We start from the raw sequence: 16,145 nt of genomic DNA on the forward strand, positions 1-16,145 counted from the left end.
AAGGGACTGACAGTGGGAATCTGCAGCATTTAGAGGTGATTTGAGGTGAACTGGCCCAGCCCCACAAATGTGCAGTGAAATCCAGCATGTTCACAGCACCTAATGTGCTGCAGGAAGAAAACAACAACTGCTGCTCTCAGTGACATGGGCAGAGGTCAGCTGAGAAGCCAATGCTGAGGAACAGCTTTAGAGGCTCCCCAGCAGCACACGAAGGAGGAGCCTCCAGTGCTGGGCCAGGTATGGAGCCACTCACCTTGAGAACTGCCTGAGTTTGGACTCTATACTTCTGTGCCTCATACACATCCTGGTGAGAGCAGACCCAATCTCTCTGGTACCACCTGAAAAACAAAAACCGCAAGGCGGGTGAGACCCCTGATGAGATTCCTGCCTGTGGTGTAGAGGCATAACAACCAGGAGGGGGGTGCCAAGTCTTCCAGAGCAATTGTAAAACAGATTAATAATAACTATACAATCAACTAGATTATTAACAGGGCAGATCTCAGTGGTATCTGCCACCCCTGAAGAGATTAATTCCTGCTCACCTAGAGACCAGAACCGAGCAACCAAACACAATTAAAAAACACAGCTCTTCCAGGTACCTTCGGTGCCATGAGGCTCAACCCTGAAGCACAAGACTTGAAAGAAAATGAAATGTCAAAAGCCAAGAAGCACAGCTGTCAAGGGAGTGGGCATCTGTGAATAAATTATTTCTACATTTTAGAAACAGACCTAGGGGATTCGACGCAATTTTCCCGTCCCTGGATTCTTTAGACCCGACGCCTCAAAGGGGCTCGGCGGCCGCAGAGCCCGGCCCGGGTCCCGGCATCGCCAGCAGGTGGCGCCCTTGGCCGCCGGGCGGGACCAAACCCCGTCGGCCGAGGGCTCCGCCCGCTCCCCCCGAGCCTTCCTGGCTCCCTGCATGACTCTTCTCCACTCCCGCCGAGCCTTCCCGGCTCCCGACACAGCCTTTCCCTGCTCCCGCCGAGCCTTCCCGGCTCCCGACACAGCCTTTCCCTGCTCCCGCCGAGCCTTCCCGGCTCCCGACACAGCCCTTCCCTCCCCTCTGCCACCGGTAACACCGACTCCGAGCAGCCCATTCCATCTCCATAGAACTTTGTTTTGGTTAGTGCCAGTTCTGGTACTTGCTTGGTTGCCGTTTGCACGTCAAATCTACTGTTTCAGGATACAAACATCACCCTTCTTACAAACTGTTTATCAGCTGTAGTACTCTCTGGAATAGTGAATGTATCAGCAGCTATTTAGAAGTCTTATTTGATTATTAAAATAACCTTAGACTTGTATCATGGAGCAAAATCTTCCCTAGGCCTTAAAAATAGTATTGCTCAAGTAAATAAAAAAATCATCCTAAGAAACTTCAACATTTTTTGTAATTTTGATTTTTTTAAACATGAAATCTAGTCACCATCTTCCTGCATTCTTGCACAATTAAATCCCGTGCCCACGAAATGGCTCTGGAACAAAGACACTAAATAACTGGAACAAATTGTGGCTATTTGGTATTGTTCAAAACAATAAACATAAAGTCCTTTGTCACTTGCCTGATTAATCATGTTTTTATAAGGAGCTTTTGAAATATTATTATTTGGTAACATCAAAGAGCTGTAGCCTCGTTGCATATAGGTGGGAGAAGCACACGGACTCTAGGCTGGATCTGTACCCAGCTCTTCCAGTGATGCTTCACCTGCACAAGCTGAGACAGACTCCAGAAACTCAAAAAAGCAACACAGAAGATGGGGAGAGCTGTAATAGAGAGAAAGCAAGTGGAGAAAGAGGCCAGCATCCACAAAGAGTGGATTCTTCACTGGATCCACTGCCAAATAAAGTAATTTTATTTCAGGGGCTAATGTACACAACTGCAATGGCAGAGAAGAAACTTCCCTGGCTACCAGCACTGAGTTTAAGCAATAGGTAGGTTTTTAAGGTTGAAAACTCACTGAAATACTGGAATATTAAGGACCATCAATTGTTAAGTGACACTACTTTCCTAAGTCTGTAATACGAAAAAAAAAAAGAAGGGTTGCATCAGAACAATAAAAAGGAAACTGTGTGTTTGGGGAGACTAGGAAACAAGGGTCAGTTATTATTAAATTTCAAGGTAACAGAATTTTAACTGAAACACAATCAACCAAAGTATAAATATATCCCCTCAACACATACAGATGGATGGGCAAGGTCAGCAGAACAGCCAAACACAGTTCAGAAAAAAAAAAAGAAAAAAAAACCAACCTCAACAAAATAAATTAAGCCTGGAATAAAGATGTTTTTCCATGGAAAAAAAACGAAACACAACTGGTTGGTGATGAGTGGGCTACTGGTTCTTCCCAGCTTTTGAAACTTCATGTTATCCATAAGTGTTTACAAGAACATCAAACAATGAGGTGTTAATTTTATTCTGTGAATGAAGATTACTCTAATGAAGTGAAGGTAAAAGGAAAAAATGGTTCTGAGAAATCTTTGATGTATCTTCTGGAAACAAGGTGTTGCTGAAGATGGGTTGAGGATTCTGCTTGGGAAGAAGAATGAGGGGAGCTACTGAAAAGTTTGGGAGAGCTGAGACAGCTCTGCTTGGTCAGCCTGGACCCAGGGAGGGGTGCAGGGAGTGGGTTGGGGCTGGCAAGGGTCACCAGACTAAACAAAGGACAGTGCCAGCCCATCTTGTCCCACATCTGAATCCCACTGCTTCTCCTCAATGACTGACTCCAACAGTACTGGAGTTAGACAGAGCTTTACTTCCCTGTATTAACTGTATTAACTGTCAAGGATACAAATGCTTCCTGAGAAAGTAAAAAAAAAAATTAAATACAAGCCTCTCACCACCCCTTGATTTATTGAGCTGGAGGACCATGGCCATCACCAATGCATTCAGCTGTTCTTCCAGGAACACCCACAGTGCAAAGGGCTCATCTCAGCTTTCAGCAGGCTGTTGTAGGGCTGGCTCCCACCAGCAGAACTGGACTGATGCTCCTGTCTCCAAAGGTCTGTGATCAGCTGGCTACACAAACTGGCAGAGGGAACCACTTTGTACCTCTGCAGTGGTTTGAAAATATCCAAATGTAACAAGGGATGGTAATTTGGATTTGTTTCTTATGTCCAATATCAGCTGCAGTGAACAAGACTCATCTATACTTTATGTAAGTTACAGTTTGATGAGTAGCTTGCTCACAGCCAGAGCAGGGAGCCAAGATGTGCACCCTGCACAAAGGGATGGGCCTTACAAGCAACATTAATGTCTGTTCAAGTCCTGGAACTGGCTATGCACCTGAGCAACCAAAATCTAGGAACGAGGTTATTGCACTGGGCAATGCCACAGTCACACAAGACCTGCTTCACCTTCCAAATTAATTTATGGTTTATCTTTTCAAAACCTGCTCCATAAAAGACCAATTGCCTACTGACCCAAGGATGGAACCACGAGCCAGGCAGACAGAAGACCAGTGGAGATAACTTCTTTTTCAGTGCTGTCAACCCCCAGATGTGGTGGCAAAAAGAGCATCTGACAGAGAAGTGTCTCAGGAATACACCAAATGCACTGTCCATCTCCACTCATAAGCAAGTCCAAAGAAGACTTTGAAGAAAGTCAGGACATCCTCCTGACTGCTGTGATTTCCCAAAGAGAAATACCGAGGCCACACTAGCACACCCTTCACCAGACCATGAGCATGTTGGGTGGGTGATGTGGGCTCCATTCACTGCCCTGCAGCTCTGCAAGTCAAACTGCTGTGCCTTGGACGCTCAGTTTATAAAGTGAGGCCGTGAATCATCTGCTTCTCTGACATACTATAATAATTCATCCAGTAAGGCAAACAATGCCTGGGAACAGTGTAAAGTAATACTTGGAAACCGGAGATGAGAGCTGTATTCATCAGAATTCCCACTCAGAGAAAGTGGCTTAACAAAATGCTCCTGTCAAATTTGATTAGAAAGTGGGTGATAACATCAGCCTTACTTCTCATAAGTAAAAGGCACGTTCTGCAAGGCAAAACGTGCCTTTACTCTCACCTTCCCTGCCTTTCCCTTTCCAGCCTAAGCCTGTAAAAGACCATAAAGTTTTTTCATGTGAGATAATTAAACAAAAGTCTGTGGACCACAACAATACAATGAGTCCACTATAAAGGGCATAAATGATTTCTTTCGGTGCTTGATTGTCATTCAACATCACAGAGAGACAACAGGGAGAGATTGTAGGAAAGAGACTCAATTGTTTTATGAGAGTCATTATATTTGTATTTAATCATGATCATGTATCAAGGAGATGATTATTTGATGAAATGTGCAGCTGTACAACTGCACGGCCTCTATATACTCCAAACAACTCGCTACAATCAACCTCTTATCTTCCTCTTCTCACTTCACTCTTGAGCAACTCCAGCAGCCTCAGAAGATGCTGCCTTTCAGCAAGTGCCTTAAAGGTTCCAACTTACTAACGAGCTCACCTTTATCTACAAGGCCATAGTCCAAATGTGTCAGCCACTTCCCTCTTTCCCAAAAGGGAGAGACTAATGAAAAATGGCTGTAATATTTTTGTAATTTCTAAGTTCTCAGAAGAGGCTTCTATTTCTGAGTAAAGATCAAAGCAGGAGCAGAATGGAGGTTGGATTATTAAATGCAGTTCTGAACATGGAGGCTATGACAAATTACTAACAGTAGGACATTTTAAGCTAATGGCCATTTACCCAACCCTTATCCAAACTCACGCTGCTAGAAGAGCAAGCAGTTTCCATCAGTGATTACATGGGGCACAGACCTTGATCTTGATGAACTTTTTATACAGTTTCCTCCATGAAACTCAAGGATGATGGGATCAGTTCCAGGGTGTTACAGCAAACAGAGAAAAAAGGACAGCTTTTGCTTAAAACTGACTAGCACAGGCATTACAACTGGGACAGAAACCTGAAAGTGGAGCTATGGCAGCTCTCTGTGTTCAGGATGTCAACAGTCTCCAGATAAGGCTTGCAAGTTGGAAAAACACATCAAAAACTGCAGATAGACCGATGTTGTTCAGCATCCACAAGGCAGGAAAATAAAACAGGACACCCTTACTCCTACAGCTGTGGGCCTTTCTGAGCAGCCCTTGGTAAAGCCTTTGAAAGCTGCTGCTCAAAATGAAAAAAAAAAAAATCCTGATGCTTTTTAAAAACATTTAATTTAGACATCTCTCAGTGAAGACTGGATCAACAAATGCAGATTCAAGGTCAAACTCACCTATGAATTTTAAATTAACCAAATTTAATAAAGTAGCTCTGGCAGGCCACTGTCATATACTGCACCTCTGCAGTTGTCATTGCAAAGAACAGACTGCTTGTAATGTTTGGTCCAGTGCCCTTCTGGGCAAATTACTTGGAAAACATATTTACAGAGGCCTGCTGAAGTTCTCTGTCACATATGCCAGAGCCCCACACCATCCAGCTGAGAGGAAAATGCAGGGGATGGCTTATTTTCTCATTTGCAGAAGAAACTACCATTTGTTCGTGGATGGAACTAGCAGGATCTTGAATTGCATTGTCATTGATCTTAGATGCCAAAGGAGTTGAGAAGAATGGCAGTGGCAGTTAGTTAAAGCAGCAGAGAAGCCAAAGGAACAGAAACCTGAGCCACCCCTAGCCCACAGCCTGCCCTGGTGACCACCAGCTTTCAGAAGTCCCTGTAACAGACTATGACCAAGCTGTGACCATGTTCCAGTCACTTTGTTAAAGAACATGCAAGAAAGCTCTTGTGACTTCTGAGCTTGCTTATTCCTTCAGTGAGCAACATTTTTGCTTACTTTTGCTGTTCTAGCTTAGCACTGAGTAAAATCCTCGCCCCATGGGAGTCAGCACAAGCACTGCCATTACAGAAGCAGGGTCAGAAGTTCACCCACACACACAGAGGTCACTACACAGTCCATCCAACACAGAAACATGGTCATGAACCAGCCCTGCTATCATCTCTGGACACTTTGGGTTTAGTCAGCCTTCAGTGCATGCAAAGGCCACCCGTGGCCCTCTGCTTTGAAAGAGGATGTCACACACACGTGGATGGAAGTGCTTTGGCAAGGTTTAAGTTATCATAGGATGCATCAGTTCAATTTCTGAGAAACTAAGTCTGTCATTGATTCACTAACTTGTAAGGAGACACAAAATGCAACACTGAACCGTGACATCCTGTCAGGGAGCAGACGTCCAGGCAGAAGTGTTTCCCAGGAACAAAATGCTCAAGATTGAGGTGTTTGTGTCAGGAGTGCAAGCTGGCTTGCTCCCTCCTCCTCTCCCTTTTACAAACGGTGTTGACAGCACAGACAGAATTTTGCTTCTGGTGATTTTTGCAAGAATTAATAACCATCCCTCCTAAGAAGTGCCTGTTGTTCAGTTTTATGAATCTAGAATTCTGCATCAACTTTTTAATGCCACAAAACCAAAGCATGATTAAAACCAGATTTATTTAAAAGAGCAAATGCCACAATGGTGTTTTCCATTATTTACATTTTATTCTTTCAAAAACAAATATTTTCAGTACTGAAAACATACAGGGTCTGCTAAATATCTGTACTCACAATCAAGCTGTCCACTAATATTGCCCATACTTTTCCCCCATTTCTTTTCAGATTTATAGCAAAATTTCCAGTATTTCCAGAAACAGCTCAGTAAAGCTTACAGTGTTAATCTGTATGCCACACCCATCAATGGCTCAAGGAAAGCAGGTGACATGAGTCACCAAACTGGTGCTCTCAACGAAAACCAGAACAGGCTAATAAAAAGAACTCTGTAAGGAAAACAATTCCTGAAGCTGAAGAACACCAAGCCAAGCCTGTGTGCTAATCTGGAATACCCCTCACCTGTGCAGAACCCTGGAGCCGATCTGCCAGCCAAAGGGCAGGGAAAGGCAGCTCCAGCAGCCAGGACACTCGCTGCACTGAGGACCACATTCCACTGCATGCTCCAGATGGTGCAAAGATGGAGATCTGGTTCAGGCCTATTTACATAGCCAGACCCATTGATCTCCATACCTCCATGAATCTGGCTCTAAATGAACACTTAATGTCAGCCCAATGTGTGAAGAAGGCAGCAACTCAAGATATTTATGTTCTTTTGAAGTGCAGCTCTTTATTGTGCCTGGGCCCAGCGATGAGCTGCCATGTAATCTGATTAGATTACAGCAATATTCAATGAGGGGAAGGGATAATACACTTACAGCAAATGGCTTGGAACACCAACTGCGATTCCACTGCACACATGGCAAAACACATACTGCTTATTTTGAACTGACAACTCCCACAGAGGCTCTAAAAAGCTTACAAGGTCCTTCTCCCCTTTATGTTTAGTTACTGGACTCACAAACACCTCTGGCCTCAAAAGCCCTTTAACTCAGGTCCCCCAACCACCTGTGCTGCTGATCCCAATCCAGCAAGGATTTCAGCTACCACCAAATGGCTGCTGCCTCTGAAGCACAAGATCAAGCACCGCCAGGACAAGCAGGTGCAAAAAGCAGAAGAAAAGTTTATTTTTAAATCCAAGTCAGCAGATCTAACTGAAACCCCACAGCAAGCAGATCTGCAAAATAAGGCAGTGCTATTTTTACATGCTGTCACTTCTTCCAGCAGAGCACACTTCCTTAGTGAACTGAGGGAAAGATCATGAGGGTAACAAAGGGAGGTAAAAATCATTCAAACCACCTTAAGAAATTATCAGTTCAAGACATTCTGGAGAATGTCTATAATTTTTCAGTTAGTTACACAGAGATAAATCATCATCAACCCACCAAAAGGCTCAATGCACACCAAAGCATTGAGTGCAACACCTCAGGCCCTGGGTGCAAGGGAAAGCTCTGTCCCTGCCCCAGGTATTCAGGGACATGGTTTCCTCTCCTGGGGCAATCTTGTGCCTTTGCTCAGGGTTAATAATCTCTAACTGCAACTCATCCATAGGTGGGGTATGGTGGTGCTTCAAAAGGCCATACATTCTCTCTCTGGTACTTTCTCAAGGCAGCTGCTCTGGGTGCTCCAAAGGCCATTTTAAAATATCTCAAATATGTATTGAAATACCCGTTATTCAACTTCATCCCCAGTGATTTATTTATTATGACTCCAAGCTCATTGCAACATGGCTTGGCAGAAGAGATTAAAAACACATGGACTTTGCAGACTCCTCCTCGAAACCCCAGGAGACTCTGCAGCAGGCCCATGGAGAACCTGTGTACCTCTTTAACCAAGTGGCAGATAGCAAGAGGGTAGCAGGAACCCAGGGCACTGCTGTTTAGTTATCCAGATTGCCTCAAAGCTCCTGTTGCCTGGTATAAAGACAGCTGTGCTGTTTATCAGGTCAGCTCTCAAATAGTTAACTGGTTTTGTCCTCACTGATAGGCTGCTTTTATTTTAAATTTGGCTGCATCCCACTTCAGCTTCCTCAGACTTACTAAAATATAATGAATTTTCACAAAGGCAAAGGAGAATGTCACTGCATGGGTTTGACACCAGCTGGCTGCTTGAGCCTGCAGTACAAAGGAATTTGATACACAAGAGTGAACCCAGCTTAAAAAAGAGATATTCCACCTGTTAGAGAAAGTGAAATGAGGACAGTCATTTCCAAGCAGAGAAACTGCAGGTCCCTGTGCTTTTGGCCTGAAACTCAGTAAACACATGTTCTTAAAAACACAGCAAACTCTGAACTTTTGAATTTAGAAAAAGTACATTTTCTCTTTGTAAGCAGCAAGTGAGGTTCACAGAAGGCTGCATGCAGAGGTGAGACATCTTACAAGCACAGGGCTGGGCTCACCAGATCTTTGGCTGCTTTGAATGCACAGATTCGCATGCTCTGCAGGCAAACTCCTGTTTATCCCGTGAATCCTTCCAAATAATCTGTCAGGCTGCCTTTAAAGTGTGCCTGCTTAAACCATGAAGAGTGCAGCAGGAGAAAAGCTATGATTCTCTGAGCCACAAAAAGACACATCTTGCAGAAAAGCCCAAATGAGGCTGCCCTGGTGTACAGCATGACCAGCACAGCGTACAGCAGACAATCAGCAGTGCTGACTGGAACACCAACCCTGAGGATGTGCTTATCCCTTGCTGTGAGGGCAGAATAACTGCATTTCCTCTGGCAAACAAGCTCTGTTGAACTGCAGTGAACACACCTATACCCCTGAAACAGCAGATGCACCTGACCTGGCTGGACTTGCCTGCTGTGACCCACACACCAGGTCTGTGAGACCTGGGCAGGAAGGCCAAGCTTTGAAATATCACTCCATCACCCTTAGTAGTGAGGACAACTGCAAGAAGCTTCAGAAAGCCAGGACCTGAATCAGTGAGAAAGACTAGAAACCATAAGGCAGAAGAAAAGCAAAGATCAATTAAGAACAGATTTATAAAAGCCCTGAAAGAGCAGTAGAAGCTATCCTTCTCCATCTCTTTATCCACTCTCTCACTGCAGTGCAGAACACCTTTAGAACCCCCTCTCACTGAACAGCCCCCAGGGAGAGGAACAAGAGGGTATTCACACCTCACACAGGACAAACATTTAGAGTACTATTACTATTCTAGCCAAGTCCTGCTCATCTCACAGTCCTTGATGACTAAATCAACTGGGGCTGAGCAGCTTTAAACAAGGCTGCAATCCACATCCAGAGTGCTGCTAAGGCTTTAGCAGTAGCATGTAAACCTATATTAGCACTCTTCCTAGGGGATGCCCCTCTTTCCAGAGGAGGGGAAGTCCCTGCCCCCCTCCAAACACTGATGTGTTGTTAGTCCTTCCTTTCAGTATGTCACTCAGCAAAAACCAGAGAGACAAGACTGGGAGTGACCTTGGGAGGCTGTCTGGTCTGCTCACTGCCCACTAAAAGCAGGGCCAACTTTCAGGAGGTTCCTGGGGGCCTATCCAGTCCAACTTTTGAGTGTCTCTAGGGGTGTAGATTCCTGGGCTTCTCTTCCAGCTGCTGATAAGTGCCACTGTGAAAATTATTTTTCTTACCTAAAATCCAGAGTCCACTGTCCCAGCAGCTCAAACATACAGTTTTTTTTCCAAGCAGCCCTGGCACAGCTTTGTCAACATAACACAGCAAATATATGTGGAAAGTGTTTATTTGTTTTATGCAAGTAAAAGCTTTGACATCAAAGGAATGTGAACACCCACCAAAAGTACACAAACCAGCATTGTCACAACCCAGTCTATGAAAAAATGAAGTCTGTGGCATTTTGAAAATTACACAAAACCAATTAAAGTTTAAAGTTTACCTACAAAAAGCAGCCAGACCAATTGCTAACTCGTTTCATTTCTTCCAGTTTCTCCAAAAAAAAAAAAAAAAAAAAAAAAAAAGAATAGTGCTTTACAATTAAGTTGATTTCAGCAGAGAAACATTCATCTGGTCATTTGACATCTCTGGTAATGCAGGAAATCCATCTAAACCTCACAACTCCTCACATGCTCTGATGCTCCCTTGTTCTTCTAACAGACCTCATCAGCCTGCACCCACAGAACAGCTGGCTGAGCCCTACAGCTATTCATTTGGCCATTAAAGACAAGAGTAGGTGCCAAATCCCTCCCTAGGTCAGGGATTTCTGACTTAGGCTTTAAGCACTGCAATGCACAGGACTAGCATATAAATTACAAGTGTAGATAAAGTGCTCAGAAAGGGTCACCTCCTATTCAGAATTTATGAACTGTGTTCCCCCAGAGACAACCCTGATGTAGCACCACGTAACCTGTGTTCCAATATTTCACTATGATTTTGCTACATGAAAGGCTTCCCCTTACTTGCATCCTGCTCATCCATGTGAAGCAGGATCAATTCCACCAGCTCTTCTCCCAAAGAGAGTCAGCCTGAGGACAGGTCACTCAGAAATTACACGCACAAACGTGCACACAGTCACAGCCTGTCTGAGGAAACGCACATTTGTATTACTGAGCTGGACATGCTGAGAAAAGTCTTGGATCACTCAACTCTTGCCATGTGGTCTCAAATGCAGTTTGTAACAGGAGGAGCCAACAGAGATGATGACATTTTAGTCTGCTAACCGAAGTGAGAACCTCCAGGTTTTGGAAGCCTTCACTCTTGGGCTTTAGTCCCACATCACCACAAGTTATCTTGACTCAAATCCACCTGCTGCTACCAGCATGGTCAGCTCAGTCCTAGACTGAAAGGTTGAAATCTCACAAGATGGTGGAAAACACAGGCTGCAATGTAAGAATGCAGCTGCTCTGAAAAGGCGTGCAGGGAAAAGGGAGTTACTGAACTGCCGGCCTTGCCCTCATGGGTAGGCAGCAATGCTTGAAGGCACTGACTCATGAGCAGGGCTTTTCAAGACAACGGTGTGTACCCTACTACAACTCCACAGGCTGTGCAAAGCCCAGGCTGCGACACAACTGTGCTGAAATCCTTGCAACCAAATGCTCCACAGAGCAAAGCTCTGTCACTTTGTACCCAGCAACCTCCATGTGAGCTGCTCAACAACACTCCTGTGCCTGTATTTAGCATTTGCACTGAGAAGTAGTTTATGGTTTTATTTAAGGAGAGCTTCTTGAAGAGGGCAAAGGTGCCTCAAATTGTTTTCTCCAGAGTAAAGTGCATCAGCAGACAGTTCCTGAGGAGCAGCTAACACCCAGTGTTTAATAACACAATGCTGTTCTGGTTTCTTGACAATCTCCTGGGCATTGCAGGGTCAACGCAGGCCAAAACTCCTGCAAATTTAAAGCTGCAGTTAAACAGAAAAACACATATACTTTTCACATTATTTATAGACTAGACACAACTTGTTCCAGAAAGATAGCAATCTTCTGTTTCTTCTGCTTGTACGAATACCCACCAACCAACTTAACCATGCTGGACAGCCAAACACTTGCACTGGCAACTAGTTTTGTTACAACAACATGCCAAAGTGAAAAAGGAACCTTAATAATGTGACAGAAGCAAGATTTAAAATATTTTTTTTTAATGTGCTCATTTTTCATGTGGTCAACTTCTGCAGTTATGCTCTGGTAAGCGTGTCATATCATCAGTCTTAATGGACTTCCAATGCAACAGCAGTTTCTGATTTATTCCTCCCCACCCCACATCCTTTTCAGAGTCCATTTCTATTTCAAGCATCAGTACCCAATGCCTGCAACATCTGCAGGTTGCCAAGCCAGTTTAGCTACGGAAAAATGGATACAAACTACTTGCCAACATAAGAAAATACACTCTGCACTGCAAACTGGCTAGCTTGTGTTTTTTCCATCTATCTATAAATAGGGCAATGCCAACTGCTAATTAAAACAGACAGGTTCAAATGGTGCAATGCTGTAATCACAGTATGACATGTGTAAGTCTCTAAACATGTATTAAAAAATGAGGCTAAAAAGCCCTCCAACCCAAATGCTGTAAATGGATAAGCACTCACAGCTTTTTACACTGCATTAAGGAGAACAGAGAGCTGCTAACAGAGGCTTCTCTGCACAGAAGGCACAAGATATGCACTGGGAAGCACAGAAAACACAGACCATGAGATGTGTTGTTCCATGGTACTAAAGCCACGCTCTCCTCAGGCTCCTGAGGAGCCCCTGGGCTGCTGGAGTGTCTGGAGTGACGTAAGCTGACAGTAACTGCAATGCAGCACTTGCACGGGCCATGAGCATCTCTGGATTCCTCTTCCGCAGCAGCACTGCCACTCATGCTGAGTGAACTCAAGGGCATGCCTTCCACAGAAATCACTGCCACATTTAATCTGTCCAGCTGCAATCCATTTCAGATACAACTGCTTGCAATAGGCATTAGCCTAGATTTTTTGAACAGTTTGTTTAAAGTAGGTAAAATAAATGATTCAATTAAAAAGGTAGCCCCCAAAGAACTGGTTTTTGAAACGGGAGTAAGGACGGCATAATTGGGTCTTGATGTAAGGAGTATTTCTCTGCTTAAGAAAAAAATCTGTCCAAAGTAAGTAGTTAGTCTCATTTGTCTGACATTGCCAACAGGATCAAAAGGCTATGAAAGGAATGGCTTGCAGGTCAGATGATAATAAAAGAAGAAAAAGGTACCTCAGTTGTCAACCCAGGATAAACCACCAGTACTCACAGGGCGTGCATTATTTTCCTGTGTGGAAGATAAGGCAAAATCCTACAGAAGCAGAGGTGGGAAGCACTAAAAAATCCTGTAGCAGACTCCTGAATTGTAAACATTAGTAAGAACAGAATCACACTGAAGGAGCTCCAGTTAATCTATTAACAAAGCTTTATACCAGGACTGCTAAAATGCAGGTGAACTAATGGGAGATTTAGGCATGAAGAAACTAAAAAATGCATTGAAAGACATGGAAGTTATCTGCTATGAAAACAAAAGTAAGCCTAATACTATTTTAAAGCACTTAATAATGTGACTTAAGAGAAAACAGGAATAAATCAGCATCAGCAATTACCCATCCAATGAGTAGATGGGTAATTGCTGATGCCCCTTACTAGAGACAGCTCTTGCAAGTCCAATCAGCAGTCACAATGGGCAGGAAGAGGGAGCAGATCCCCATGCACACTTTTTTCTACCTATAACCAAATGTGTGAAGACTCCACATTAAACCTAAAGTGCATGGAGAACATGGTATGATACAGCTTCCTTTGAAGTTTGACTGCCTTTTGCAAAAGGAAGAATAAACAACATCTAAAGAAATCAGCTTGCAAAAAAAAAGTGAAGACACTTTTCAGCAGAAGCTATTTTCTGAGAGGGCACCCCCTTCCTTCAGCCTGTTCCCTCTCTGGAGTCACCTCCACAGAGTAACATGGACAGGTGATCCTTAGCCAAATGTAGCTGTTGACTATTGAAAATGCACCTTTGCTTTAAGGTGTTGTTAACACAGCTGCACTGGACACATTTCAAAAAACTTCAGTGTTATTGGGCTTTGTCAGTGTGAAACACTGACCTATTTCTAAATTGGGTGTACCTCAAATGCTTGAAGCAGGATAAGCACCCACTTAGGTAATCTCTTGGCCAAGGCACACCTCAAAAAAAAAATATTCTGAGACAAGCATGCAAAGACAGAAAGTACAATCTGCTCATTTAAAAATACATCTTTCATCAGTTTATTCTACCATCTGTTAGTGAGGTCAAAGGTCAATCCAAGTCTGCACAAGCCACCACCAGCCCTCACAAGTGAGGTACCCTTTTCCCTACAGCCAGCATCACACATTTGATGGGCTAAGGATTTCAAGCCAGCTCTTTGGCCAAAGTGACATGGTGCACTTTGAGCAAGGCTGGCCAGGGACAGCCTCAGGCACACTGCAAACCCAGACACAAACAGGGATCTCTGGATATACAGTAGGATGCTGTTATCCACCCTATTCCTTTAGAAGTTTTGGGCCCTTCTGTCTCTGTTTTACATCAATGCCTCCCAACAGCAGTTCTGCAACCCTGGAAAAGGTGACAAGGGCATCCAAGGATCCCTCCTAAAAATATGAACCACTACAGATGAGAACACCCACTAGAAAGATGGGCATAGAGACAGAAACCAACACAGAGCATCCCCCAACACCTCACCACATGTCAGACCAAGGTCCATCTTCCCTCACTTCACAAGAATGCTTCAAGTGGTTGCTGGCCACCACGGTATTGCAGAATCTTAGGTTGGAAAAGACCTCCAAGATCATCAAGTCCAACCTTTGATAAAACATCAACTTGTTAACTAAACCATAACACTAAATGCCAAATCCAGTCGTTTCTTGAACACTTCCTGGGATGGAAACTCCTCCACCTTCCTGGGCAGTGGGTACCAACACTTAACCAACCTTTCAGTGAAGAAAACCTTCCTGATATCCAACCTCAACCTCCCCTGGTACAGTTTGAGGTCTTTTCCTCTGGAGAAGAAACCAAACCCACCTGGCTACAGCCACCTTTCAGTGAGTTGTAGAGAGCTATGAAGTCTCCCTGACCCTCCTTTTCTCCAGACTAAACACCCCCAGCTGCTCCTCTTAGGACTTGTGCTTCAGCACATTCACCAGCTCTGCTGCCCTTCTCTGGACATGTTCCAGCACCTCAAAGTTCTTCTTTTAGTGAGAGGCCCAAAATTGGATAGAGGACTTGAGGTGTGGCCTCACAAGTGCTGAGTACAAGGAGACAATCATTGCCCTGGTCCATAAACCCCAGGTTCGTTCCTGCTGGGCAGCTTTCCAGCCCTGTAGGATTGCAGGGGGGTGCTGTGACCAAAATACAAGACCCAGAACCTCACCCTGTTGAACCTCATACCTGGCTTTGGCTCATTGATCCAGCTTGTTCAGATTGTTCTACAAGAACAAGAACTTGGCAGCTGATAGGAAACATGTTGTTCTGACACCATGCTCTCTCTGGCCCAGTCCAAAGTAAGGCAATGGTCAAATGGTCAAGCTTAAAACATGCCACTGGTCTATCAGTTTAGTACAGCCAACACTTCCAAAAGGAAAAACTTCCAGGCTTAAGTCACACACAGTCTTTAATGCAGCCTCTCAAACAGAGTAATTTATAGCAGGAAATGCTTCCTGCCATAAAATATACATATGCAGAAAATATTATAAACTTCCTTCAAAATCTATATTTAAATTGGAGTGCTAACACTCTGCTGATGTCGCTGGTGATATCCATTCACTCACAGCTTTTGAAGTGACCTAGAGGTTTAGATGTTTTAGCATGGCTTCCTGTTATTTTATCTGAAAGATTTCCTCCACCACCATCTGAATCCTTCTCCAGGAGAGCCACCAAGGCAGACACCACCTGTTCTGGTGACTCATGGCAGTGAACTGGTTGTAAGGAGCATAAATCACTTGGAAGAGCTAGACCAGCATTTTGATAGAAAAGTTTATCACCTTCATCAACCTGGAAGGCTCTTTTCCAGCAGACTATGGGAAGATACACCAGGCAAAAAGCCACGTCCTCTCTCTACAGAACCTTCCTGACAATGGCTGCTGCAACTGGAGACAACTGCAGGGACAGTAATGATTGTTCCATCAACGTGACACAGTTCCTCTGCTCACCCACACAGACAAGTTAATGGCAGAAAGAAATGGTCTGTTCTTTTCCCAGTCCACCAGAGAGGTCTACAGCCCCTTTAGGCAGGACCAAGAAAACTCTGTCTCCTTTAAGATGCTCTTGCCCAATGAACAAAGCACTATTAATTGACTTCCCTGGCTGTGGAAATAGGGACGTGAGCACCAGTTTCACTCCTGGAATTC

The 16,145-nt window shown here is 44.2% G+C and overlaps 1 protein-coding gene across 11 annotated transcripts in view; it reads right to left on the bottom strand.

Moving 5' to 3' along the window:
* The window catches only part of MTSS1 (MTSS I-BAR domain containing 1), a 125,483-nt gene that overhangs the window by 34,158 nt on the left and 75,180 nt on the right, over nt 1-16,145 (bottom strand). For all 11 annotated transcript variants that reach the window (XM_030228411.2, XM_050971702.1, XM_030228375.2 and 8 more), the window contains one exon: nt 254-338. In XM_030228411.2, coding sequence (XP_030084271.1) covers nt 254-338 — 85 coding nt within the window. The remainder of the gene's footprint in view (nt 1-253; nt 339-16,145) is intronic.

This window comes from Serinus canaria, chromosome 2, assembly GCF_022539315.1.
Source record: "Serinus canaria isolate serCan28SL12 chromosome 2, serCan2020, whole genome shotgun sequence".
NCBI classification, from domain to species: Eukaryota; Metazoa; Chordata; class Aves; order Passeriformes; family Fringillidae; genus Serinus; species Serinus canaria.